At 47.3% G+C, this 24,124-nt stretch overlaps 2 protein-coding genes across 4 annotated transcripts in view; both read right to left on the reverse strand.

Moving 5' to 3' along the window:
• LOC120062414 (cytoplasmic FMR1-interacting protein 2-like) overlaps positions 1-18,470 on the reverse strand; it is a 64,329-nt gene extending 45,859 nt beyond the window's left edge. Inside the window, exons 1-3 of the mRNA XM_039012379.1 lie at positions 18,357-18,470; positions 7,548-7,697; positions 7,283-7,372 (exon numbers count right to left, since the gene is read on the reverse strand). Coding sequence (XP_038868307.1) covers positions 7,283-7,372; positions 7,548-7,664 — 207 coding nt within the window. The 5' untranslated portion in view covers positions 7,665-7,697; positions 18,357-18,470. The remainder of the gene's footprint in view (positions 1-7,282; positions 7,373-7,547; positions 7,698-18,356) is intronic.
• Positions 18,471-19,716: 1,246 nt separating this feature from the next.
• The window catches only part of LOC120062415 (tyrosine-protein kinase ITK/TSK-like), a 21,849-nt gene continuing 17,441 nt past the window's right edge, over positions 19,717-24,124 (reverse strand). For 2 of the 3 annotated variants that reach the window (XM_039012381.1, XM_039012380.1), the window contains 7 exons: positions 23,815-23,889; positions 22,673-22,841; positions 21,958-22,174; positions 21,552-21,616; positions 21,210-21,328; positions 20,903-21,060; positions 19,717-19,992 (listed from right to left, as the gene is read on the reverse strand). In XM_039012381.1, the coding sequence (XP_038868309.1) occupies positions 19,927-19,992; positions 20,903-21,060; positions 21,210-21,328; positions 21,552-21,616; positions 21,958-22,174; positions 22,673-22,841; positions 23,815-23,889 (869 nt within the window). In that variant the 3' untranslated portion in view covers positions 19,717-19,926. Of the gene's footprint in view, positions 19,993-20,902; positions 21,061-21,172; positions 21,329-21,551; positions 21,617-21,957; positions 22,175-22,672; positions 22,842-23,814; positions 23,890-24,124 lie in introns of those variants that run through there. The other variant, XM_039012382.1, reaches the window with a different exon arrangement.

The following is a 24,124-nucleotide window of genomic DNA, read 5'->3' on the forward strand; positions in this document are numbered from 1 at the left end:
CTGACATTTCACATTCTTAAAATAAAGTGGTGATCCTAACTGACCTAAGACAGGGAATTTTTACTAGGATTAAATGTCAGTGTCACGTTCGTCGTAACATTGAAGAGAGGAGGACCAAGGCGCAGCGTGAAATGAATACATATTTAATAAACGAAGACGAAGAACACTTGACAAACTATACAAAACAACAAACGAACGTGAAGCTATATAACAAATAGTGCTGACACTAAACACTACACATAGACAATCACCCACGAACTACCTAATGAATATGGCTGCCTAAATATGGTTCCCAATCAGAGACAACGATAGACAGCTGTCTCTAATTGAGAACCAATCTAGGCAACCATAGACATACATAAACCTAGACTGAACACTGCCCCATAAACATACAAAAAACCCTAGACAATACAAAACACATACATCCCCCATGTCACACCCTGACCTAATTAAAATAATAAAGAAAACAAAGATAACTAAGGCCAGGGCGTGACAGTCAGGAATTGTAAAAAACTGAGTTTAAATGTTTTTGGCTCAGGTGTATGTAAACTTCCGACTTCAACTGTAATAAGCTGAGAACAAAAATGGGCTTCTTCTATAGAAATAGGTCCTGCCTCTCGGTAAATAGTAGAAAGCAGATTAGGAACATCGATGTTTCTATCGGTCTTAGATAGGGCTGTTGCGGTGACCTTACTACCGCCACACCGGTGGTCACGAGTCATGAAGGCAGTCAAATTCCACATGACATTTTAGTCACGGTAATTAGGCTTCTCCAAGCTCTGATGCTGCTGCTGGTCATTGGTAGCCTACCAAACTTGCTAACTGCCTGGTACTCAGCAATCTATTGTCTAATCACTCTGACATCAATGCAAATGTAATAAAACATCTAATCAAACACTTCATGAGAGCCCATGAGCTCATGTTGTGCAACATTTCTATAGGCTATGCAATTGACGAGCAAACAGAGTGATGGGCTCTACTAAAAAGAGGAGGATCCCATCAGCTTTCTATGGGCTAGGTCTACTATATTTATTTATCAGTTTTCTATAGGCTAGGCCTACTATATTTATTTATCAGTTTTCTATAGGCTAGGCCTAGTATATTTATTTATCAGCTTTCTATAGGCTAGGCCTACTATATTTATTTATCAGCTTTCCTAATATTAAGCACATTGGTTATATTTACAACAGGAGTATAGGCTACCTGGCTGGCATAGATGACATGTATTTTTTCCAGCTGCCCCTGTTGTGCAGGATAATGATCCATTCTAAATCCAAACTAATTTCACACATATATTATTTAGTGTATGTAAAGACAAGATTAAATCAAGAATAGTCTGATGGGTGACAATATTAGCCTATCACTTGTGAATTATATATCACTTGTGAATGATACCCAGCTAGTTTGCAGTAAGGCAAACCTGCAGTATAGTCACACACCTCATGTAGCCTAGCCATAGGCCTATATGTTTTAATAAGGTTTGTATCACAACTAAAGTGGCCAAATAACTTCTTAAAATTAAGAACATTAATCTGCTTTACAAGGGGTGTAGAGCCTAACATAAGCAGCGCGTGAGTTTCAAGTTTGGGGAAGAATTTTTTCACCATAGAAATGCACCTTTATAATAACAGCATTACCTGCATAATCACATTTGCAGTCACTGTTGATCATGGTGTTTTCCACTAATGGAACATTCACACTCATAGACTATTACCATGTGCTCATTGCTGCTCTTACAATGTGAAGAAATAGCCTAATAGTTTATCTACATTTTAAGTTAAACGTTCTGATCTGTTGCGTCAGCCACATGATGCTAGTGGTCTATCGCATCCCACAACTGTCCCAGACTGTTTGGAATATTTATTTCTCACACAGAATAGAATAGGTCGACCTTTGTACTATGGGGATAGTAGACTGACATCGGCTAGCGCTGTTGCTGTTTGTTAGGCTCATCTTGTTGGCTGACGTAAAGATAAATATACAGCTCTAACATCTTCAATATGCGCCTCAGAATTCAATAACAGAGACGCAGTTGTGTCCCCCGATGTGTCCGTCTTCACTTGTAGACTACTTCTTAGCTGAGACGCCTGTGAGAAGGACCCGGTCACGTGACGGGCATTGGCTACATCTGAGAGAGCCATGTGAGTGAGAGGTGCTTCGGTGCGCGGCAGCCGGAATAATAATGATTATATTCAAAGGTGGCATTACGGCCAAACGGGGGGAGTTTGCCAAAAGGCAGCTAAAAGACTCTCAAACCATGAGAAACCAAATTCTCTGGTCTGATGAACCCACGATTGAACTCTTTGGCCTGAATGCCAAGCGTCATGTCTGGAGGAAACCTGGCACCATCCCTACAGTGAAGCATGGTGGTGGCAGCATCATACTGTGGGTATGTTGTTCACCGGGAGGGACTGGGAGACTAGTCAGGATCAAGGGAAAGTTGAACGGAGCAAAGTACAGAGAGATCCTCAGACTGGGGCAAAGGTTCACCTTCCAACAAGACAACGACTATAAGCACATAGCCAAGTCAACACAGGAGTGGCTTCGGGACAAGTCTCTGAATGTCCTTGAGTGGTCCAGCCAGAGCACGGACTAGAACCCAATCGAACATCTCTGGAGAGACCTGAAAATAGCTGTGCAGCAACGCTCCCCATCCAACCTGACAGAGCTTGAGAGGATATGCATAGAAGAATGGGAGGAACTCCCCAAATACAGGTGTGCCAAGCTTGTAGCGTCATACCCAACAAGACTTGTGTAACGGCATTCCTCCTCCTCTTCATACGAAGAGGAGGAGTAGTGATTCGACCAAAGTGCAGCGGGGTGTGAATTCATAATGATTTATTAGACAAGACAAAAAACGAACTAACTTGAATAACTAACAAAATAACAAAACGGAGTAGACAGACCTGGACATGCGAACTTACATAAAACGAAGAACTCACGAACAGGAAAATGACTACACAAAAGAACGAACGTACAAACAAACCGAGACAGTCCCGTGTGGTGCGACAAACACAGACACAGGAGACAACCACCCACAAACAAACAGTGTGAAAACACCTACCTTAATATGATTCTCAATCAGAGGAGATGAAAACCACCTGCCTCTAATTGAGAACCATATCAGGTACCCAAAACCAACATAGAAACAGAAAACATAGACTGCCCACCCAAAACTCACGCCCTGACCAATAAACACATACCAAACAACAGAAAACAGGTCAGGAACGTGACAGAACCCCCCCCTCAAGGTGCGAACTCCGGGCGCACCCCTACAACTCAAGGGGAGGGTCTGGGTGGGCATCTGTCCGCGGTGGCGGCTCCGGCGGTGGACGAGGACACCACTCCACCACTGTCTTTGTCCCCCTCCTTAGCGTCCTTTGAGTGGCGACCCTCGCCCCCGACCATGGTCCAGGAACCTTCACCAACGCTCCTCTAAAATAGAGGAGACAACTCAGGACAAAGAGGTAGCTCAGGACAAAGAGGTAGCTCAGGACAGAGAGGTAGCTCAGGACAGAGAGGTAGCTCCGGACAGAGAGGTAGCTCCGGACAGAGAGGTAGCTTAGGACAGAGGGACAACTCTGTACTAATGGCAGCTCCGGACTGAGTGGCAGCTCCGGACTGAGTGGCAGCTCCGGACTGGGTGGCAGCTCCGGACTGGGTGGCAGCTCCGGACTGGGTGGCAGCTCCGGACTGGGTGGCAGCTCCGGACTGAGTGGCAGCTCCGGACTGAGTGGCAGCTCCGGACTGAGTGGCAGCTCATGACTGAGTGGCAGCTCATGACTGGAGGGCAGCTCATGACTGGAGGGCAGCTCATGACTGGAGGGCAGCTCATGACTGGAGGGCAGCTCATGACTGTAGGGCAGCTCATGACTTGAGGGCAGCTCATGACTGGAGGGCAGCTCATGACTGGAGGGCAGCTCATGACTGGAGGGCAGCTCATGACTGGAGGGCAGCTCATGACTGTAGGGCAGCTCATGACTGAAGGGCAGCTCTTGACTGTAGGGCAGCTCATGACTGTAGGGCAGCTCATGACTGTAGGGCAGCTCTGGCAGCTCCTGACTGGCTGGCGGTTCTGGCAGCTCCTGACTGGCTGGCGGATCTGGCAGCTCCTGACTGGCTGGCGGATCTGGCAGCTCCTGACTGGCTGGCGGCTCTGGCAGCTCCTGACTGGCTGGCGGCTCTGGCAGCTCCTGACTGGCTGGCGGCTCTGGCGGCTCCTGACTGACGGACGGCTCTAGCGGCTCCTGACTGACGGACGGCTCTAGCGGCTCCTGACTGACGGACGGCTCTAGCGGCTCCTGACTGACGGACGGCTCTAACGGCTCGGGACAGACGGGCGGCTCTAATGGCTCGTGGCAGACGGATGGCTCAGAAGGCGCTGGGCAGACGGATGGCTCAGAAGGCGCTGGGCAGACGGATGGCTCAGAAGGCGCTGGGCAGACGGATGGCTCAGAAGGCGCTGGGCAGACGGATGGCTCAGAAGGCGCTGGGCAGACGGATGGCTCAGAAGGCGCTGGGCAGACGGATGGCTCAGAAGGCGCTGGGCAGACGGATGGCTCAGAAGGCGCTGGGCAGACAGATGGCTCAGATGGCACTGGGCAGACGGATGGCTCAGACGGAGCTGGGCAGACAGGCAGTGCAGAAGGCGTTGGGCAGACGGCCGACTCTGACCCGCTGAGGCGCACAGTAGGCCTGGTGCGTGGTGCCGGAACTAGTGGTACCGGACTGGAGACACGCACCTCAAGGCTAGTGCGGGGAGCAGGAACAGGGCACACTGGACTCTCGATGCGCACTATAGGCCTGGTGCGTGGTACCGGAACTGGAGGTACCGGGCTGAGGGCACGCACCTCAGGGCGAGTGCGGGGAGAAGGAACAGTGCGTACAGGGCTCTGGAGACGCACAGGAGGCTTGCTGCGTGGTGCCGAAACTGGAGGCACTGAGCTTGAGACACGCACCACAGGAAGAGAGCGTGGAGGAGGAACAGGACTCTGGAGACGCACTGGAAGCCTGGTGCGTGGTGTAGGCACTGGTGGTACTGAGCTGGGGCGGGAAGGTGGCGCCGGATATACCGGACCGTGTAGGCGTACTGGCTCCCTTGAACACTGAACCTGCCCAACCTTACCTGGTTGTATGCTCCCCGTCGCCTGACCAGTGCGGGGAGGTGGAATAACCCGCACCGGGCTATGTAGGCGAACCGGGGACACCATGCGTAAGGCTGGTGCCATGTAAGCCGGCCCAAGGAGACGTACTGGTGGCCAGATATGTAGAGCCGGCTTCATGGCACTTGGCTCAATGCTCAATCTAGCCCTACCAGTGCGGGGAGGTGGAATAACCCGCACCGGGCTATGCACACGTACAGGAGACACCGTGCGCTCTACTGCGTAACACGGTGTCTGCCCGTACTCCCGCTCTCCACGGTTAGCCTGGGAAGTGGGCGCAGGTCTCCTACCTGCCCTAGACCCACTACCTCTTAGCCACCCCCCCAAGAAATTTTTGGGTTGTACTTGCGGGCTTTTCGGGCTTCCGTGCTAGACGCGTCCCCTCATAACTCCGGTTCCTCTCTCCGGTTTCCTCCGCTCTCCGAGCTGCCTCCAGCTGTTCCCATGGGCGGCGATTCACTTCAACTTTAGCCCATGGTCCTTTTCCTTCCATGATTTCCTCCCAAGACCAGAAATCCTGCTTCGTGCGCTGTCCGTTAACCCGCTGCTTGATCCGGGTTTGGTGTGTGGTTCTGTAACGGCATTCCTCCTCCTCTTCATACGAAGAGGAGGAGTAGTGATTCGACCAAAGTGCAGCGGGGTGTGAATTCATAATGATTTATTAGACAAGACAAAAAACGAACTAACTTGAATAACTAACAAAATAACAAAACGGAGTAGACAGACCTGGACATGCGAACTTACATAAAACGAAGAACTCACGAACAGGAAAATGACTACACAAAAGAACGAACGTACAAACAAACCGAGACAGTCCCGTGTGGTGCGACAAACACAGACACAGGAGACAACCACCCACAAACAAACAGTGTGAAAACACCTACCTTAATATGATTCTCAATCAGAGGAGATGAAAACCACCTGCCTCTAATTGAGAACCATATCAGGTACCCAAAACCAACATAGAAACAGAAAACATAGACTGCCCACCCAAAACTCACGCCCTGACCAATAAACACATACCAAACAACAGAAAACAGGTCAGGAACGTGACAACTTGAGGCTTTAATCACTGCCAAAGGTGCTTCAACAAAGTACTGAGTAAAGGGTCTGAATAGTGATGTAAATGTGATTTAAAAAAAAAAAAAATTATACATTTGCAAAAAATTCTAAAACCTGTTTTTGCTTTATCATTATGGGATATTGTGTGTAGATTGATGAGGGGGGAAAAACTATGTAATCAATTTTAGAATAAGGTAACCTAACAAAATGTGGAAAAAGTCAAGGGGTCTGAATACTTTCCGAATGCACTGTATGTTTCCAACATAGAATGGTTACAGTGTGTGATAAAATGCCTGCTGTGTAATATCTCCTCACATGCATTCACTACGGTGAATATTCTCCGGTGTGAAATATACTCTTTTACCAAAACAGGAAACACAGGTCTCATTGGAAAACAGATGCCTCAACTGAATGGAACTTCCTGATTGAAATCAAGTTGATTTAAAAGACAGTTTCCTCTTCTTTGTCAGTCAAATCACACTCCCCATTAATTCCATTCAGGAAGAGAAGGTCTAGCTTAGTGACTGCCTGATTCATCCCTCGGTGTGTGTGTGTGTGTTCTGTATGTGTGTGTCAACACAAACTGCTAACCAGGCCAAGCCTCAGATTGAAAACGACGATAAAACACCCCAACACCAAAAACACAAGGCTCTCTCTCTCTGTGTGTGTGTGTGTGTATGTGTATGTGAGTGAGTGAGTGCGTGCGTGCGTGCGTGCGTGCGTGCGTGCGTGCGTGCGTGCGTGCGTGCACGAGTGAGTGAGTGAGTGAGTGAGTGAGTGAGTGAGTGAGTGAGTGAGTGAGTGAGTGAGTGAGTGAGTGAGTGAGTGAGTGAGTGAGTGAGTGAGTGAGTGAGTGAGTGAGTGAGTGAGTGAGTGAGTGAGTGCCAAGCCAAGAGTTGAGAATGATGATGATGCTAGGGAAGCATTCCCTAACTGTTCCCATCGAAAAACAAAAGTATGCTCCTGTCCACAAAGTACATAGGCCCAAATCCAAACCTCTCCCTCAGTCCTCTCCCTCGGCCCCATTCCAAACCAATCCCTCCACATTGCCTACTCACCATGCTAGAGTGGACAGTTGCCTGCTCGATGTAGCGAGCTATCCCCGTCACAAACGCATTCCTGTCCTCAAAGTTGGTATCGAAGTTAGCCTAGAGAGAAAGACAAAGACAGAGTTTAGTACTCTTGCAATTCATTTGAAAACTCAGACGTGTGTGTGTGTGTGTGTGTGTGTGTGTGTGTGTGTGTGTGTGTGTGTGTGTGTGTGTGTGTGTGTGTGTGTGTGTGTGTGTGTGTGTGTGTGTGTGTGTGTGTGTGTGTGTGTACCTGGTACATGATGGATGAAGGCGGAGGTTCGATGCAGGGCTGCTGGTCAGGGAGAGGCAGCTCCTCCAACAGGTCCACGTTAGACAGAGCATCCTCCAGGGTCACGTGGGTCGTCATGGTTACAAGAGGTCACTCACACAACCGGCCAGTCTGACAGAGAGACACACAGACAGACATTAAATGTCACTTTTGTTTATCCATTTCACTTGCTTTGGCAATGTAAACATATGTTTCCCATGCCAACAAAGCCCCTTGAAATGAAATGAATTGAATTGAGAGAGAGAGAGAGAGAGAGAGAGAGAGAGAGAGAGAGAGAGAGAGAGAGAGAAACCTGTCAGTAAAAAAAAGAAGAGGACAAATCCTAATCTATAATGAGTGTAGACTCCATCACCAGGAAAACTGTCATACACTGTCTGGTATTCACTTTCATTTCCTCTTTAGGAACCACTTGCTACAGCACATATCTATCTGTCTGTCTCTGTACCTGTAACCTGTCTGTCTGTCTGTCTGTGTACCTGTAACCTGTCTGTCTGTCTGTCTGTCTGTGTACCTGTAACCTGTCTGTCTGTCTGCGCACCTGTAACCTGTACGTACGTACGTCTGTCTGTCTGTCTGTCTGTCTGTCTGTCTGTCTGTCTGTCTGTCTGTCTGTCTGTCTGTCTGTCTGTCTGTCTGTCTGTAACCTGTACGTCTGTGCACCTGTAACATGTCTGTCTGTCTGTGCACCTGTAACATGTCTGTATGTCTGCATGTGCACCTGTAACCTGCATGTCTGTCTGTGCACCTGTAACCTGTACGTCTGTCTGTCTGTCTGTGCACCTGTAACCTGCATGTCTGCCTGTGCACCTGTAACCTGCATGTCTGCCTGTGCACCTGTAACCTGCATGTCTGTCTGTGGACCTGTAACCTGTACGTCTGTCTGTCTGTCTGTCTGTGCACCTGTAACCTGCATGTCTGTCTGTGCACCTGTAACCTGCATGTCTGCCTGTGCACCTGTAACCTGCATGTCTGCCTGTGCACCTGTAACATGTATGTCTGTCTGTGGACCTGTAACCTGTACGTCTGTCTGTCTGCCTGTGCACCTGTCAGTCTGTCTATCTGTCTGTCCACCTGCAACCTGTCTCTCTGTCTGTGTACCTGTCAGTCTGTCTGTACATCTGCAACCTGTCTCTCTGTCTGTTTACCTGTCAGTCTGTCTGTCTGTCCACCTGCAACCTGTCTCTCTGTCTGTGCACCTAGAACTTGGCTGTCTGTCTGTGCATCTGTCACCTGTACGTCTGTCTGTCTGTCTGTGCACCTGTACGTTTGTCTGTCTGTATGTGCACCTGTAACCTGTCTGTCTGTGCACCTGTAACCTGTCTGTCTGTGCACCTGTACATCTGTCTGTCTGTCTGTGCACCTGTAATATCTCTGTCTGTCTGTGCACCTGTAACCTGTCTGTCTGTCTGTCTGTCTGTCTGTCTGTCTGTCTGTCTGTCTGTCTGTCTGTCTGTCTGTCTGTCTGTCTGTCTGTGTGCTTCCTGTCTATATCAAAACAGTGCGGGGGGGGGGGGGGGGGGGGCATGTTTCCCTTTTACAACTGATGTCATCAGAGAAACAACCTTTGTGTCTCCAGTGTTGTAACGCTAGACAACGCTGTCCTTCTGAGTAGGAGGAGAGCAGCAGTACACTGACTTTAACTGTCTGTCAGGCCACTGCTGAATGTACGTAGCACACTGGTACATGATGTTGTTCTGTCTGCTCTGCACTGAAACCAAACAGCTGAGTCGGTTAATTCACCTGCAGACAGTCATTAACACTTGATTGAAGATGGACAAAAATAGTGCAAAAAGGCACATCAATAGCTAACCAAACAAAGGTGTTCCTAATCAATCAATCGATTACAGTATTGCTCTCTTGCACACAGAAGCCTTGTATATTGGACTGTTTAGAAGACCATAGACCCTTACAACCAGTCTGGTCTGGGTCTGAGCAGGAACAGACCCTTACAGCCAGTCTGGTCTGGGTCTGAGCAGGAACAGACCCTTACAGCCAGTCTGGTCTGGGTCTGAGCAGGAACAGACTCTTACAACCAGTCTGGTCTGGGTCTGAGCAGGAACAGACCCTTACAGCCAGTCTGGTCTGGGTCTGAGCAGGAACAGACTCTTACAGCCAGTCTGGTCTGGGTCTGAGCAGGAACAGATCCTTACAGCCAGTCTGGTCTGGGTCTGAGCAAGAACAGACCCTTACAGCCAGTCTGGTCTGGCTCTGAGCAAGAACAGACCCTTACAGCCAGTCTGGTCTGGGTCTGAGCAGGAACAGACCCTTACAGCCAGTCTGGTCTGGGTCTGAGCAGGAACAGACTCTTACAGCCAGTCTGGTCTGGGTCTGAGCAGGAACAGACCCTTACAGCCAGTCTGGTCTGGGTCTGAGCAGGAACAGACTCTTACAACCAGTCTGGTCTGGGTCTGAGCAGGAACAGACCCTTACAGCCAGTCTGGTCTGGGTCTGAGCAGGAACAGACTCTTACAACCAGTCTGGTCTGGGTCTGAGCAGGAACAGACCCTTACAGCCAGTCTGGTCTGGGTCTGAGCAGGAACAGTGTGTCTACGTCCCAAATGCCACCCTATCCCCTAAATAGTGCACTATATAGGAAATTGGGTGCCATTTGGGGCGACCGACTGTGTCTGGCCCGGGGCCTGGCCTACATATCATGTGCCTCTCAGGAGTGTGTTTTTACATCTGCTCTGACACACAGGGGCTGACATGACTGATAAGATGCTTAATCTCCTACAGCCAGAAGGAACAGTGGGGGAGATGAAGGAGAGTAAGAAGGGAAAGGGTGAAGAGGAAAGAGGGGGAAGAGGGGAAGAGGGGGAAGAGGGGAGAGGGGAAGAGGAAAGAGGGGGAAGGGGAAAGAGGGGGAAGAGGGGAGAGGGGGAAGAGGAAAGAGGGGGAAGAGGGGAGAAGGGGAAGAGGGAAGAGGGTGAAGGGGGAGGGTGAAGAGGGAAGAGGGTGAAGAGGGGAGAGGGTGGAGAGGGTGAAGAGGGGGAAGAGGGGAGAGTGGGGGGAAGAGGGGAGAGGGTGAAGGGGGGGAAGAGGGGAGAGTGGGGGGAAGAGGGGAGAGGGTGAAGAGGGGGAAGAGGGGAGAGTGGGGGGAAGAGGGGAGAGGGTGAAGCGGGTGAAGAGGGGAGATGGTGGAGAGGGTGAAGAGGGGAGAGGGTGAAGGGGGGAGGGTGAAGCGGGAAGAGGGTGAAGAGGGGAGAGGGTGGAGAGGGTGAAGAGGGGAGAGGGTGAAGTGGGAAGAGGGTGAAGAGGGGAGAGGGTGAAGAGGGGAGATGGTGAAGAGGGGAGAGGGTGGAGAGGGTGAAGAGGGGAGAGGGTGAAGTGGGAAGAGGGTGATGAGGGGAGAGGGTGAAGAGGGGAGATGGTGAAGAGGGGAGATGGTGAAGGGGGAGATGGTGAAGAGGGGAATGGGTGAAGATGGGAGAGGGTGAAGAGGGGAGAGGGTGAAGAGGGAAGAGGGGGAAGAGGGAAGAGGGGGAAGAGGGAAGAGGGGGAAGAGGGTGAAAAGGGAAGAGGGTGAAGCGGGGAGAGGGGGAAGAGGGAAGAGGGGGAAGAGGGTGAAGAGTGGAGATGGTGAAGAGGGAAGATGGTGAAGTGGGAAGATGGTGAAGAGGGTGAAGAGGGAAGATGGTGAAGTGGGTGAAGAGGGGGAAGAGGGAAGAGGGTGAAGCGGGTGAAGAGGGTGAAGCGGGTGAAGAGGGAAGCGGGTGAAGAGGGTGAAGAGGGGAGATGGTGAAGAGGGGAGATGGTGAAGAGGGGAATGGGTGAAGATGGGAGAGGGTGAAGAGGGGAGAGGGTGAAGAGGGAAGAGGGGGAAGAGGGAAGAGGGGGAAGAGGGAAGAGGGGGAAGAGGGTGAAAAGGGAAGAGGGTGAAGCGGGGAGAGGGGGAAGCGGGTGAAGAGGGAAGCGGGTGAAGAGGGTGAAGAGGGGAGATGGTGAAGAGGGGAGATGGTGAAGAGGGGGAAAGGGTGGAGAGGGTGAAGCAGATGAAGAGTGAAGTGGGTGAAGAGGGGGGAGATGGTGAAGAGGGGAAAGGGTGAAGGGGGGAGATGGTGAAGATGGAAGAGGGTATAGAGGGGAGAAGGTGAAGGTGAAGGGGGGAGAGGGTGAAGAGGGAAGAGGGTGAAGAGGGGAGAGGGTGAAGAGGGGAGAGGGTGAAGAGGGGAGAGGGTGAAGAGGGAAGAGGGTGAAGAGGGGAGAGGGTGAAGAGGGGAGAGGGTGAAGAGGGAAGAGGGTGAAGAGGGGAGATGGTGTAGAGGGGAGAGGGTGAAGAGGGAAGAGGGTGAAGAGGGGAGAGGGTGAAGAGGGGAGAGGGTGAAGAGGGGAGAGGGTGAAGAGGGAAGAGGGTGAAGAGGGGAGAGGGTGAAGAGGGGAGAGGGTGAAGAGGGAAGAGGGTGAAGAGGGGAGATGGTGTAGAGGGTGAAGAGGGAAGAGGGTATAGAGGGGAGAGGGTGAAGAGGGGAGAGGGTGAAGGGGGATAGGGTGAAGAGGGTGAAGAGGGGAGAGGGTGAAGAGGGGAGAGGGTGAAGAGGGGAGAGGGTGAAGAGGGAAGAGGGTATAGAGGGGAGAGGGTGAAGAGGGGAGAGGGTGAAGGGGGATAGGGTGAAGAGGGTGAAGAGGGGAGAGGGTGAAGAGGGGAGAGGGTGAAAAGGGGAGAGGGTGAAGAGGGGAGAGGGTGAAGAGGGAAGAGGGTGAAGAGGGGAGATGGTGTAGAGGGTGAAGAGGGAAGAGGGTATAGAGGGGAGAGGGTGAAGAGGGGAGAGGGTGAAGGGGGATAGGGTGAAGAGGGTGAAGAGGGGAGAGGGTGAAGAGGGGAGAGGGTGAAGAGTGAAGAGGGTGAAGAGGGGAGAGGGTGAAGAGGGTGAAGAGGGAAGAGGGTATAGAGGGAAGAGGGTATAGAGGGAGAGGGTGAAGAGGGGAGAGGGTGAAAACACAGCAAGCAAGTGTAATAACTACACACACAATTGGTTTAGGAATCGGTTGATCCAATACAGACACATTCCTTCATCTTTCATTAGCTTCAGCCCAACATACACACACACAGTCTCTGATAATCTACCAAGGAAAGGGCTGAAAATAGCCCATGTAAATGTATTAATATATGTAGCCTTAGAAATAAGGTTCATGAAACCAATAACTTGCTAACATCAGATAACATTGATATACTGGCCATCTCCGAAGCTCACTTAAATCATTCCTTTGATGATACAGCAGTAGCAATACAGTGTTAACGTTTATAGAATAAACAGGAATGCCTATGGGGGAGGTGTTTCTGTATATGTTCAGAGCCATATTCCTGTAAAGCTTAGAGAGGATCTCATGTCTAATGCTGTTGAAGTGTTGTGGTTGCATATTAACCTGCCTCATCTAAAGCCTCTTATTTCGGGGTGCTGCTATAGGCCACCAAATGCTAACAGTGCTGCTAAGTGCTAACGGTGCTGCTAAGTGCTAACAGTGCTGTTAAGTGCTAACGGTGCTGCTAAGTGCTAACAGTGCTGTTAAGTACTAACGGTGCTGCTAGGTGCTAACAGTGCTGTTAAGTGCTAACGGTGCTGCTAAGTGCTAACGGTGCTGCTAAGTGCTAACGGTGCTGCAAAGTGCTAACAGTGCTGCTAAGTGCTAACGGTGCTGCTTAGTGCTAACGGTGCTGTTAAGTGCTAACAGTGCTGCTAAGTGCTAACAGTGCTGCTAAGTGCTAACAGTTAGTATTTGGATAACAAGTGTGCCATGCTTGATAATGTGTGTGATGGTAACAGAGATGTCTATTTTCGACCAATAGTGTTGGATCTGTGACATCCACTTGAATCGATCATATCTTCACTAACGCTGCAGAGCTTTGCTTCAAAGCAATATCAGTTTGCATTGGCTGTAGTGACCATAACATTGTGGCAATAACAAGGGAAGCCAGTGCCAAAGGTTGGGCCTAAAGTAATTTATAAGAGATCATACAAAAACAAATCGAAAGGAGTGTGTGTCTACAGGCGTGGAAGGAAGCTAAAGTGATTCCACTGCCTAAAAATAGTAAAGCACCTTTGCTGACTAACAGCCACCCAATCAGTTTGCTGCCTGTTCTGAATAAACTGACGGAGAGGATTGTGTTTGAGCAAATACAATGCTATTTTTCAGAGAACAAGTCAACTACTGACTTTCAGCATGCATATAGAGAAGGGCACTCAACTTGTACTGCTCTGACTCAGATGACTGATGATTGGTTAAGATAAATGGATAATTAGATTTCAGTGCAGCCTTTGATATTATTGATCATAAATTATTGAAAAAACAAACTTTCTATGGCTTTACATCACCTGCTATCACATGGTTGGAGAGTTACTTATCCAATAGAACCCAGAGAATGTTCTTCAATGGAAGCTTCTCCATCATCAGACATATGTCTGTGCGGTGTCCCGCAGGCCGTTACGCTCTATTTTTACAATTGATTTGCCACTGGTCTCACACGAAGCTAAACTCAGCAAAAAAAGAGACATCCTCTCACTGCCAACTGCGTTTATTTTCAGCAAACTTAACATGTGTAAATATTTGTATGAACATAAGATTCAACAACTGAGACATAAACTGAAGAAGTTCACATGTGACTAACAGACATGTGACTAACAGACATGTGACTAACAGAAATTGAATAATGTGTCCCTGAAGAAAGGGGGGGGGTGTCAAAATCAAAAGCAACAGTCAGTATCTGGTGTGGCCACCAGCTGCATTAAGTGCTGCAGTGCATCTCCTCCTCATGGACTGCACCAGATTTGCCAGTTCTTGCTGTGAGATGTTACCCCACTCTTCCACCAAGGCACCTGCAAGTTCCCAGACATTTCTGGGGGGAATGGCCCTAGCCCTCACCCTCCGATCCAACAGGTCTCAGACGTGCTCAATGGGACTGAGATCTGGGCTCTTCACTGGCCATGGCAAAACACTGACATTCCTGTCTTGCAGGAAATCACGCACAGAACAAGCAGTATGGCTTGTGGCATTGTCATGCTAGAGGGTCATGTCAGGATGAGCCTGCAGGAAGGGTACCACATGAGGGAGGAGGAAGTCTTCCCTGTAACGCACAGAGTTGAGATTGCCTGCAATGTCAACAAGCTCAGTCCAATGATGCTGTGACACACCACCCCAGACCATGACGGACCCTCCACCTCCAAATCGATCCCGCTCCAGAGTACAGGCCTCTGTGTAACGCTCATTCCTTCGACAATAAACGCTAATCCGACCATCACCCCTGGTGAGACAAAACCGCGACTCGTCAGTGAAGAGCACTTTCTGCCAGTCCTGTCTGGTCCAGCGACGGTGGGTTTGTGCCCATTGGCGACGTTGTTGCCGGTGATGTCTGGTGAGGACCTGCCTTACAACAGCCCTACAAGCCCTCAGTCCAGCCTCTCTCAGTCTATTGCGGACAGTCTGAGCACTGATGGAGGGATTGTGCGTTCCTGGTGTAACTCAGGCAGTTGTTGTTGCCATCCTGTACCTGTCCCGCAGGTGTGATGTTCGGATGTACCGATCCTATGCAGGTGTTGTTACACGTGGTCTGCCACTACGAGGACGATCAGCTGTCCGTCCTGTCTCGCTGTAGCGCTGTCTTAGGCGTCTCACAGTACGGACATTGCAATTTATTGCCCTGGCCACATCTGCAGTCCTCATGCCTCCTTGCACCATGCCTATGGCACATTCACTCAGATGAGCAAGGACCCTGGGCATCGTTCTTTTGGTGTTTTTCAGAGTCAGTAGAAAGGCCTCTTTAGTGTCCTAACTGTGACCTTAATTGCCTACTGTCTGTAAGCTGTTAGTGTCTTAACGACCGTTCCACAGGTGCATATTCATTAATTGTTTATGGTTCATTGAATAAGTATGGGAAAGTGTTTAAACCCTTTACAATTTAGATCTGTGAAGTTATTTGGATTTTTACGAATTATCTTTGAAAGACAGGATCCTGAAAAAGGGACGTTTCTTTTTTTGCTGAGTGTAGAATGACTATGTATGTGAATTATTCCACACTCTACATGTCAGCACGCAAAGCCAGAGATCACTGAAATTCTAAATAAGGAGTTACAGTCAGTATCAGAATGGGTGATTAATAATAAACGGGTCATAAATACACCTAAAAGTAAAAGCATTGTATTTGGTTCAAAACCTGCTCTAAGACCTAAACCTCAACTGGAGTTGTGCATAAAGAGTGTGACCATTGAGAAAGTTTAGGAAGCTAAACTCCTAGGTATAACATTGGATGGTCAATTATCATGGTTGAATCATATTGATAAAGTTGTTGTGAAGATGGGGAGGGGTATGTTTTATATAAAAAAAATGATGTTCTGCATTTTTGATACAAAAATTAACTGTACAAGTTGTTCAGGCTCTGATCTTGTCCCATCTTGATTACTGTCTCGTAATATGGTCAAGTACGGCAAAGAAAGACCTAGAAAAGCAGCAGCTGTCTCAAAACAGAGCAGCACGCCTTGCCCTTAACTGACCATCAGTGGAGGCTGCTGAGGGGAGAGCGGCTCATAATAATGGATGGAATGGAGTATAATGGATGGAATGGAGTACAATGGATGGAATGGAGTACAATGGATGGAAGGGAGTATAATGGATGGAATGGAGTACAATGGATGGAAGGGAGTACAATGGATGGAAGGGAGTATAATGGATGGAATGGAGTACAATGGATGGAATGGAGTACAATGGATGGAATGGAGTATAATGGACGGAATGGAGTACAATGGATGGAATGGAGTATAATGGACGGAATGGAGTATAATGGACGGAATGGAGTATAATGGATGGAAGGGAGTATAATGGACGGAATGGAGTACAATGGACGGAATGGAGTACAATGGACGTAATGGAGTACAATGGATGTAATGGAGTACAATGGATGGAAGGGAGTATAATGGACGGAATGGAGTACAATGGACGGAATGGAGTACAATGGATGGAATGGAGTACAATGGATGGAATGGAGTACAATGGATGGAATGGAGTACAATGGATGGAATTGAGTATAATGGATGGAATGGAGTACAATGGATGGAATGAAGTACAATGGATGGAAGGGAGTACAATGGATGGAATGGAGTACAATGGATGGAATGGAGTATAATGGATGGAATGGAGTATAATGGATGGAATGGAGTACAAAGGATGAAATGGAGTATAATGGATGGAATGGAGTATAATGGATGGAATGGAGTATAATGGATGGAATGGAGTATAATGGATGGAATGGAGTACAATGGATGGAATGGAGTATAATGGATGGAATGGAGTACAATGGATGGAATGGAGTACAATACCACGGTATCAAACTTATGAAAAACATGTTTTTGATACCATTCCATTTACTCCATTCCAGCCATTATTATGCGCTGGAACGCACACACAGAACTAACATCAACACATGCCAGTCTTTCCTGGTTGAGGGTCGATGAGAGATGAACTGCTTCTCTTGTAGTTTTTATGAGAAATATTACTGTGATGAAAATTCCACATTGACTACATAATCAAATACTATTCTGCTCAAACACCCATAAATACCCCACAAGATATGCCACCAGGGGTCTCTTCACAGTCCGCTAGTCCAAAACGAATTGACGGCAACGCACAGTTTTAAAGAGCCATGATCGCATCAAACTCCCTGCCATCTCCAACTACTCAAGCAAACAGCAAAATTAGCTTTAAAAAACGGATTAAACCACAACTCATGGAACGGCGGGGTTATGAATGGACACACACACATTTTTTTGTTGCTGTACTGTTTGTATTATGTCTTGTTTGTCATTGTATTCAAAATGTGTGTGACCGTCCTTGTCTATCAGTGTTTTGTTACCTGTCATGTTCTGTGTTTTTTGCAGACCCCAGAAAAAGTAGCTGCTGCTTCTGTAAAAGTTCCTGGGGATCCAAATAAACAAATCTGTCAAGTGTTACAGTCGAATAAAGTCAAATGGTTATTAATTATTTGAGTGTGGGAAAAATAATTAACTTGAGGTTGGAGAATCCATTGCCTACATAACGGAAGTGGATGAACATGTCATCCGTGCATCAGTCTCGAACAGCATCATGAGGCCTGGGTTGGAAGGACGCATTTTACAATGAAAATGTGTCTACATTGATATTTGTAAACCTGCCTTTTGTCAACGAGGTGACGCTTAACGGATATATTGTGACGAATTGCTGATAGGAGTTTAAGTGGGCTATTAGAACACAATCAAAACTATAAAGAATTTAGTCGACGGGTAGACTACACGTTAGAGAACTAATCTCCACTAGTTGTAACCAATGTATCTCTCGGAACATTTCACTATAACATAATATAATAGTATATAATTGTTTTATTATAAGACAAAATGCATTGTGTGATATTCATATCACCCGTAGCCTATTTTAATGTAAAAATATTTCCCTACAGACACTGCCACACGCAAAACCTCGTTCAACCCACCCATCTGTCGGAGTATGACGCTATCAATACACTGCCTGAAATAACGGGGTGGTTCATTCATATCACCGAATAAGTGAAGAGGCAAACGACCGCAAAAATGAAAGAATCCGATGTGTTTATTTGTTATCAATGTTTTAAAAAATGGGAGAAGAAAATACGTTAATTGCTTCCAATGGTACAGTGATGGGGGACCATGCAAGATATGGGAAATAGAGCAGGTTCTGTACATCTATCGCAGCCTCCGGTCGAGAAGGGAGTTTAGGCTACCCGCACATCTTTGCCGTGCGCTGGCAACATATTCCGCTACATTTTGAACATACCTGCAACTTGCATGTCCGTCCAGGATAATTAGGGCGGACAATGTCTCACTGTGCGACGAAAATCCAATGTTTTATTGAAGTTTTTCTGGCCTTTTCCCCGATTGATGCTCTAGTTTCTCTCAGCGCACAGCCGAATAATCCACCCCACACAAAGAGCAGAAAATGGCTGCAAGTGTATTTCCTTAAAGAGACAGTCACTCACACAGGCAGGAGGATGGAACTGTGGTGCTGAATATGGCCAATGTTGTTGCACAGAACGACACTCAAAACGCCTTGCGATGGGGCTTTTGTATCGTCAAAATGAAATAATGTATTTGCAATTTCGTCTATCTGTCGCTATTCGCTACAAACTATTCCCCTTGAAATCATATTATAACTTTTAGGCCTACATTGAAACGTGCTGCACATTCTTCCCCAGGTCCATTTGATTAGATATTGCAGGATATTACTTACTTACCATGCACCGCACAGTCACCACTCAATGACCCAGTTTTCACGACAGAGATGGTGTCAAACTTTGATCACATCAACTGCACAGATTACAGCGTCCTTGACAGGACTGTATAGGCCTAGTATGCTATTTTATAGGCACAGGTGTTCTTAGAAGTAAAGAAAATATTTTTAGAATTTAGTTCAGTCACCTTACAATGGATTGTATATAGAGGTTTAGTAGAATAGGCCTAAAACTGCATACTGGATGGAGTTTTCTCTGTAGGTGACGTTCTATCTACTGTATATTTATATCTATCTATATGTCGATCTATATCCATCTATCTATTCTATCAGGTCTATCTATACTCCCACAGAGATCCTATATGTAATTCTGTGTATACTCTCTGCCTGACAGGGTATTACTATGCCAGTACGGGTACCCAGTCAGACCTCATTGTCACAGCAACCAGAGCAGGCATGTAGGGCTGTCAGGAACCACAGACTTAGAATACGTTCATACTTTATCAGGGCTCAGTTTGTGTGTGTGTGTGTGTGTGTGTGTGTGTGTGTGTGTGTGTGTGTGTGTGTGTGTGTGTGTGTGTGTGTGTGTGTGCACATCTGCCTGAGAAGCCTAGATACATTTAAACCACCTACAATTACTGTATTGACAAGTGAACTATTATGAGTATTATGCATTGTGGTTATTTAGTTTTAGGACGGCAGGAGCCTGCTATACAGAGATCCTAGTGCGTAAGGACGTATGTAGAAGGGTGATGGGAATAGCCTACATTATGACATCATGTGAGTAAATGGGTTGTGATGGACAGTCAGACTTGGAACAACAGACAGGGAAATCAAACAACAGTACGCTTATGAAACAACGAATAAACACAATAGACAGAAACAAGAAATCAAGACACGAGAGAAGTAGACTTCTTCATTTTATAAAAAATATGGTTGCTACAAAAAAAAGTAAGAAATAGAAATTAGAAGGAAATGAATAAATAACATAAATACAGCTAGCTAAGTCTTTTTTGTATAGTATCTTCAGTTTTATTGAGCAAATGATTCTTCCATGATTTACCCCGGATAGCTAGTTAGCAGACTAGGTTTGGTTGAATAGCTTGTCCATTCAGGCTCAGAGGTCTGACAGAGAGGCCAGCTCGTGCAGCAGGAGAGCAAAGGATGGTCGGTCCTCTGGTTTCTACACAGGAAGAGAGGAATCACAAGACATTATGCTTAAAACACAAGCTACACTAAGATCACAGGTGAACCAACCTACCAAGCTGAATCACTAAGATCACAGGTGAACCAACCTACCAAACTGAATCACGAACGTACAGGTGAACCAACCTACCAAACTGAATCACTAAGGTACAGGTGAACCAACCTACCAAGCTGAATCAGTAAGGTACAGGTGAACCAACCTACCAAGCTGAATCAGTAAGGTACAGGTGAACCAACCTACCAAGCTGAATCAGTAAGGTACAGGTGAACCAACCTACCAAACTGAATCACTAAGGTACATGTGAACCAACCTACCAAGCTGAATCACTAAGGTACAGGTGAACCAACCTACCAAACTGAATCACTAAGGTACAGGTGAACCAACCTACCAAACTGAATCACTAAGGTACAGGTGAACCAACCTACCAAACTGAATCACTAAGGTACAGGTGAACCAACCTACCAAACGGAATCACTAAGGTACAGGTGAACCAACCTACCAAACTGAATCACTAAGGTACAGGTGAGTCTGTCTACTGCAGCATTTCCCAAACCCCAAGGGGTGCATATTTTGTTTTTTACACTAGCATGGATTTTTTGCCCTAACAATACACAGCTGATTCAAATAATCAAAGCTTGATGATGAGTTGATTATTTGAATCAGCTGTGTATTGTTAGGGCAAAAAATGAAATTTGGGGTCCCGAGGACGGAGTTTGGGAAACCTACCCACCCTACCCATCCACACACACAAACCCATACTACACCCACACACTACACCCACCCACACACACCTTACCCACCCACACTACACCCACCCACACTACACTAACAGTACAGGTGAGTCAGTAAGCTACAGGTGTGAACCAGGTAAGTCCTTCCCACCCACCTCCTTCCAGCACCACTCCATGAGGAGGTGCACAGCCTCTGGGGCCTGTCTGGGTTTCAGCAGCCTCAGGCCTGCATTCAGGGCCTCCACCACCTCACCGTTAGACCGGTTCTCATAGGGCAGACGCCCCTCAGTATACACCTCCCACATACACACACCTGGAGGAGAGGTGAGGAGGGGAGGAGAGGAGGAGGAAAGGAGAGGATTTAACATTCTTTCATCATACCTCTAGTATACATTTTCTAAGTTTGAAGAAGCTCAGTGTCTGACCATGCACAACAGTCTCAGAGAGGATGAATAAATCTACCAAAGGACCAGATGTCAGACTTGCTGCTGAACTTGCAGTACTTGATGACCTCAGGAGATGACCACTTGATGGGGAACTTAGAGCCCTGAGAGCTGGTGTACTGGTCATCTAGAACAAACCTGGTAGGACAGGACAGGGGAGGAAAGGACACACAGTTATCTGTGTGAGTCTCTGCAGCTTCCATGGACAGATACACAGTGCCCCCTGTAGAGAAGTCTGACCCTTTAACACACCGGTGGTAGTTTCCCTGTCAGGGTGGGTCACTGGTTCAAGTCTTCACCCTGAATCACCATATATTCTGGCCTTTATCAATAGGCATCAACCAGTCTGTCACAAACTCACCTGGTCATTCCAAAATCAGACACCTTCACCACGTTGTTGCAGGAGACCAGACAGTTTCTGGCTGCCTGTGAGGGTTGGGTTCAGAACACACACTTATGATCTGCAGTAGTTTGTCCATCTTCTATACTATACACTCCATTATCACTGAAAATACATCTAGGCCTTAACCAAGCAGAGATGTCTTACAGTTCCTTGATGTTTCAGCCAGTGAGGTAAAACAACCATTTCTAAGCTGTTCTGTGTTTTCTTTCTATAAATTCATTTACATTTTCTCTGTAAAGTGTGTTGAGATTTGTGAAATGCACTTAAAATAAATTGTGACTAAACAAGCTCACACGCACGCAGGCAAGCAAGTACGCATGTACACGCTCATAAACACATATGTTCAGGTCTTTGGGTGGGTTACCAGGTCTCTGTGGATGAAGTTGTTGCTCTCCAGGTATGCCATCCCTTCACTGACGTCCAGACACATCCCCAGTAGGGTGTCCTGGGACATACGCCCCCTCCTGGCTCGGAGGTAGTCTGACAGGCAGCCCTGCTCCATCAACTCAAACACCAGACACATGGGAGAATGCTGTGTACACACACCATACAGCTGCACCAGTTTACAGTGGGACAGCATCCTGCAACACGCACGCACACACACACACACACACACACACACACACACACACACACACACACACACACACACACACACACACACACACGCACACACACCACGCACACACACACACACGCCATGCACACACACACGCCACGCACACACACCCACACCCGCACACACACACACACGCCACACACACACACACACACGCACACGCACACGCACACACACACGCCACGCACACACACACACCCACACACACACACACCACACACACACACGCCATACACACACACACACACACACACATACACACACACACACACACATACACACACACACACACACACACACGCTCTGATCAGAAGTAGGTCATTACATAGCACGGGTCCAGTGTGTAATTTGAGACACAGCCTTGCATTTCACGGCTAAAAAATTGTTACAAATAGTCCACTATGTAGGGAATAGGGTATCTTCTAAGATGTCCCCCCCCCCCACTATAAAGTCCACTCACGTCATGACCCTGGCCTCCTCTTTAAAGTCCTCCTCAGACATGGCTCCCTCCCGGACCATCTTCACAGCTACCCTGCGCTCTCTCCACCGCCCCTGGAGTACCAGGCCAAACTGACCGCTGCCCACTTCCTCACCCAGGGTCAGGTCTGCCGGGTCCACCTCCCACTGACCTGGAGGGTGGGGTAGGGAGAGGGAGGGGGAGAGAGAGGGAGGGGGTGCAATCCGGGGTAAATCATGGAAGAATCATTTGCTCAATAAAACTGAAAAAAGATACTATACAAAAAAGACTTAGCTAGCTGTATTTATGTTATTTATTCATTTCATTCGAGTTTCTATTTCTTACTTTTTTTTATAGCAACCATATTTTTTATAAAAAGAAGAAGTCTACTTCTCTCGTGTCTTGATAATGCAATTATTGGAAGATACATCAAGCCTGAACACAACATGGTACACTGTGGTTGTCTGCCACATTCTCCTCCAGGTAGTCCCTCCTGTCTGGAGGTTTTCAGGGTGTGGTGGAGCTGCCTGCCTATTGGCTGCTAAACCTGGGTACCTCATCACACAGGTGTCTACCTTACATCATCACTTATGTCATCCCAGTCCGAATGCTTTTAGAATAGCAAAGCACATGCCAATTCTCACTATCATGCATATCTTATGTTTGATCTTATCTTTATTATACAGTAACTTATCTATAACATATAAGCATATCTTTATTATATAGTAACTTATCTATAACATAAAAGCATATCTTTATTATAAAGTAACTTATCTATTTCATATAAGTGTATCTTTATTACACAGTAACTTATCGATAAAATATAAGCGCACCTTTATTACACAGTAACTTATTGATAAAATATAAGCGTATCTTTATTACACAGTAACTTATCGATAACATACACGTACCTGGTGTGTTATCTGCTTTGTGTTTGAGCTTTGCAATTGTCATTAATTCAGGGTTAGGTAACTTCCATAGAGATAGTTAGAGGACTGCGTATAGACAGGCCTGCTGTTACAGACGCTATAATCGAACAGATACAAAAATTAGTCCTCTAACTATCTCTATGGTAACTATAATCAATAACCAAATAAAATGGTTGCTGGCTGCCTAGAGGCAGGAGCAGCAGGTTGACCTCTGACCTTTTGAGAGTTCTGCAGGGCTCTGAAAGCTCTCTCTACCCTGAGAGATGGGATGTCTCAGTCGCGTGATCAGACCTGCACACCCCACACACACACACACACACACACACACACAGACACACACACACACACACACACACACACACACACACACACACACACACACACACACACACACACACACACACACACACACACACACACACACACACACACACACACACAGAGTGAATGTCAGGATGAAACAACAAAACTAAATCAAAACTAAATGTGCATATACCGGTGGTTAGATAATGTAGAGGCTTTAGGC

Source organism: Salvelinus namaycush, chromosome 17 (assembly GCF_016432855.1).
Source record: "Salvelinus namaycush isolate Seneca chromosome 17, SaNama_1.0, whole genome shotgun sequence".
In the NCBI taxonomy this organism is placed as follows: Eukaryota; Metazoa; Chordata; class Actinopteri; order Salmoniformes; family Salmonidae; genus Salvelinus; species Salvelinus namaycush.